Source organism: Triticum urartu, chromosome 3A (assembly GCF_056163025.1).
Source record: "Triticum urartu cultivar PI428250 chromosome 3A, HENAU_Tu73, whole genome shotgun sequence".
Classification (NCBI taxonomy): Eukaryota; Viridiplantae; Streptophyta; class Magnoliopsida; order Poales; family Poaceae; genus Triticum; species Triticum urartu.
Genome location: NC_141875.1, coordinates 585,918,878 through 585,923,232, shown reverse-complemented (window position 1 = coordinate 585,923,232; position 4,355 = coordinate 585,918,878). Strand labels below are relative to the sequence as shown.

Below are 4,355 nucleotides of genomic sequence, written 5' to 3'. Positions count from 1 at the left end.
GGCACGGTGGTGTCCATCTTGACGGAAGAGGTGAGGGCACGGCCTAGAGAAGCTTGCGACAGAGGTGGCGATGGTGGCACGAGAGAGATAGCTTGCGGCGGAGGCGTTGATTGTGACATTGAGTTCTAGGAGGAATTATTCCGAGATAGACAGTAGTGGGGAGAAAAGATGTAGTCATGCCTCCTTGCACCGCTGCCCGGTTCGTGCATGGTTTGGACGCTCTGAGATTAGCACTTGGCAACTAGTGTCGCAGATTGAGTCGCGAGCGGGATACACGGAGCGAGCATTCGTTGATTACAATATTTTATAAAAGGAGCCAAGGGTTGAAATTGTTTTCGAATGATTGTGTAACTAGACTGTGAAATAAAAGGATGCCACAGATGGATTTTCGAAAATTCTTTGTACTCACACCATTGTTACCATATGAACCTCTGTCGCTTCCTTTTCCGCCGTATTGACAAAAGACATGGAGACACCAAACGCAGTATGAACAAAGGAAGAGGAACGCACCACGAAGGCACACATGATGGGGAGAGTGTTCGAGCACTTCCGCTCCTTGGCGTGGTTCTACCTAACACCGATCGTCGCAACGTGCACCCCCATCGGGGTGCTCTGGACGTATCTCAACCAGCACCTTTGGGGCCTGTGGGGCGGCTCCTTCCGTTTCTCGACACATTCGTCATGTACAAAGAGCGTTGAAAAGGTCGAAGGTCGATTGTCATGTACAAAGTTACCAACCAACACACACACACACATGGTATGTGCACAAAGTCTGTTTTGTGTTATGAACAAGATGACATCTAGTGGGGTGGGAAAGAATTGCAAAACATAAATAAATTGTCGAATGCATAACACTTTTTACATGTGAAATTGTCGGCCCAAAAATATGTGGACGTGTCAACATGGATGTGATGTGCCTCACCGGAGCGTCGAAGCACGAGAAACCGCACACCGTGCCGCCCGTCACGTCATGTGTTGTTGGATGGAGGAGGGGACAGAGACCGTGGCGATGACTCAACCCTATGCCATGTGCGCGGTGGTGTCTATCTTGACGGAAGAGGTGCGATAGAGGTGGCGATGGTGGCGCGAGAGAGATAGCTCGTGGCGGAGGCGTTGATTGCGACATTGGGTTCTGGGAGGAATTATTCCGAGATAGACAGTAGATGGGAGAAAAGATGTAATCATGGCTCCTTGCACCGCTGCCTGGTTCGTGCACGGTTTGGATGCTATGAGATTAGCACTTGGCGACTTTTGTCGTAGATTGAGTCGCGAGCGGGATACACGGAGCGAGTATTCGCTGGTTACAATTTTTAGTAAAAGTGGAAGTGATTTGTTGAAATTCTCTTTGAATGATTGTGTCACTGGAATGTGAAATAAAAGATGCCAGGGGTGGATTTCCGAGAAATTTCTTTGCACTCACACCATTCTTATCATCCGTTCCTTTCTTCCGTTTCAAGACGTATATAGCCAACGGGAAGACACCAAGCGCGGCATGAACTGAAGAGAGTAACGCAGCAGAGAGGGAGAAGCAGAGGCAGAGATGCAGATGATGGGGGCAGTGCTGGACCACTTCCGGTCGTCGGCGTGGTACTACCTGACGCCGGTGCTGGCGTGCGCCCCCGTCGGGGTGTTCCGGACCTACTTCAACCAGTACCTCCGGCGGCCCGTGCGGCGGCTCCTCCCGTTCCTGGACCCGTTCGTCACCATCGACATCGCGGCCAAGCCGGAGGACTACTCCTTCTCGTACCAGGGCAAGGTGAAGTCGAGCGACGCGTACGCGGAGGTGCTGGCGTACCTGAGCGCGGTGTGCTCGCGGGACGCGCGGGAGCTGCGCGCGGAGGGCGCCGTCGAGGGCCACACCTTCGTGCTCAGCCTCCGGGAGGGGCAGGTGGTGGCGGACGACTTCAAGGGCGTCACCATGTCGTGGTCCGCGGTGGCGGAGGAGAAGACGACGTGGCGGGGGTCGGGGCGGTGCTGCCGCCTCACGTTCCACGAGCGGCACCGGCGGCTCGTCGTCGACGAGTACCTGCCGCACGTCCGCCGCGCCGGGGAGGAGGTCATGTTCGGCAACCGGCCCCGCAGGCTCTACTCCAACAAGAAGGAGCTCAGCTACCAGTACGTAATCAATCAATGAATCAATTACCTCTGCAATTAGCTTCATCTTAATTTTCCTCATTTCTATTCTGATAATCTGAAAGCAAACGCGCATCTGTATTCTGAACGATCGATCTACTGAAATGTGAAACTTTTTTGTTGTTTTGTTTTGCTAGAAATTACGTAGTCTGGTGAAGCATTTCTCCTTTCATCTTGCTAGAAAGAAATTACCTACTCTGGTTTATGTTCAGAAGATCACTGATTCTAGCTTCTAATGGCGACTGATCAGCTCTACGAGGGACGAGGTGTGGAGCTACATCGACTTCGACCACCCAACCACCTTCGACACCCTGGCCATGGACCCGGCCAAGAAGCAGATGATAAAGGACGACCTCGACGACTTCAGCAACAGCAGGGACTACTACCGCCGGATCGGCAAGGCGTGGAAGCGCGGCTACCTCCTCCACGGCCCGCCGGGGACGGGCAAGTCCACCATGATCGCCGCTATGGCCAACTACCTCAAGTACGACATCTACGACATCGAGCTCACCACCCTGGAGACCAACAGCGACCTGCGCAAGCTCTTCATCGAGACCACCGGCAAGTCCATCATCGTCATCGAGGACATCGACTGCTCCCTCGACCTCACCGGCAGCCGCGCCACCATGCTGCCGCCGCCGCCCGCGCTCGACGACGCCGCCGAGGCAGGCTACGACAAGTCGCGCGGCAATAGGCGCAACATCCTGACGCTCTCCGGCCTGCTCAACTTCATCGACGGGCTCTGGTCGGCGCACAGCGGCGAGCGCATCATCGTCTTCACCACCAACCACCTGGACAAGCTGGACCCGGCGCTCATCCGGCGGGGCCGCATGGACATGCACATCGAGATGTCCTACTGCGGCTTCAAGGCGTTCAAGACGCTGGCGAATAACTACCTGGAAGTGGAGGCGCACCCGCTGTTCGGGGCCGTGGAGGAGCTGCTGCGCGACGTGGAGATGACGCCGGCGGACGTGGCCGAGTGCCTGATGCCGTCCAAGCGCAGCGCGCGCGACGCCGACGCCTGCCTCGCTCGCCTGATCGACCAGCTCAAGGAAAGAAAAGCGGCCGAGGAAGACAAGGAATCAGAGGCCGCCGACGCCGAGGAAGACGACGTGCAGGATGCGGCCAAGGAGGAGGACGAGAGGGAAACGGAGAAAGTGCCATCCAAATCCAAAAAGGACAAGAGCGAGGTTGCTTCGAAACCAACCCGCCGAGTCATGACCAACGGAGCACATACTGCTGGCGCGACTGGTGTGAGCGTCTCTACTTCTACCGACCACTATCTGTCTTGATTGACTCTTGAGGGAGGTTGTTAGTTAATCGAGAGCAGACTTGCATGAGCAGAATAAGGTACAACCAATGGAGTAGTAGTAACATGCATGCGACTGAGAACGTTTTTTAGGTTCCAATCGATTCTGTCTGAGCCATTTGATGTGAATTCAACAGCTGCATGATGACGATATGGATCCCTTGAAAATAAATGTATTTGTTCGGTTGCGAATCTGATGCAAGATCAATTCAGATGGGCTTCGTCTAATCTCCGAGCGGTAGTCGCTATGAAGAGGCCTCCCGCCCAAATTTGTATTTGTTAGAGCATCTATAGCCGCCGGCCCCTCAAATGCCCGCGCATGCTGCGTCCGCGGGCACTGATCGGCACGCCTCAAATCACGTCGTTCATATCCGAACCTCTATATTTATATTATAGCATGCAACATCAGTCAAACTATATAGATCAGCTTTGGACCTAGAAATTGCACAATAGTTCTCCAAAAGATCTATCAAAGTTCATACAAACGACAGACAACTATATACTACATTTAAAACTTAAAATTAAAATCAACTTCACCACTTTTGGGCTGGCCCTTTCCCCTTTCGGTCGCTGGCGTAGCTGTACTCGTCATCGGCTGGTGGAGGAGCGTCCGATTCATCGGAGGAGGGGGAGTGGACGATGACGAGGCCCTTGAGGCGCTGGACGGCCCGGTCCTGCTGCCGCCTAAGCTTGGCCAGCCGAGTCGCCCCCTTCGCCTTCTCCAACGCCTCCCGCTCGGACTGCTCAATGGCAAGCCGAAGAGCCTTGTCGTTCCTCCGGCGGAGCCACCGAGCGTCCGTCTCCGCCGTCGTAAGCGACCGGCGGTAGACCGACGCGAGGAGCCGCTGGTCCTCGTCGGGCTCAGTCGGTAACTCACACCAGCGGCGGACAGAGCTCTCCATAGCCTCCCTCT

At 54.8% G+C, this 4,355-nt stretch overlaps 1 protein-coding gene across 1 annotated transcript; it reads left to right on the top strand.

Moving 5' to 3' along the window:
• Positions 1-1,358: 1,358 nt before the first annotated feature.
• On the top strand, positions 1,359-3,650 carry LOC125545239 (AAA-ATPase At3g28540-like). Its single transcript, XM_048709133.2, has 2 exons — positions 1,359-2,115; positions 2,384-3,650. Exons 1-2 carry the CDS (start codon positions 1,541-1,543, stop codon positions 3,423-3,425), a joined length of 1,617 nt encoding a protein of 538 aa, XP_048565090.1. The 5' UTR covers positions 1,359-1,540; the 3' UTR covers positions 3,426-3,650.
• The last annotated feature ends 705 nt before the right edge of the window (positions 3,651-4,355 follow it).

Coding starts and splice junctions, on each gene's coding strand:
- LOC125545239 (XM_048709133.2), top strand. CDS start 1,541: ATGCAGATGATGGGGGCAGTGCTGGACCACTTCCGGTCGTCGGCGTGG. Junction 2,116..2,383: donor AAGAAGGAGCTCAGCTACCA/GTACGTAATCAA, acceptor GCGACTGATCAG/CTCTACGAGGGACGAGGTGT.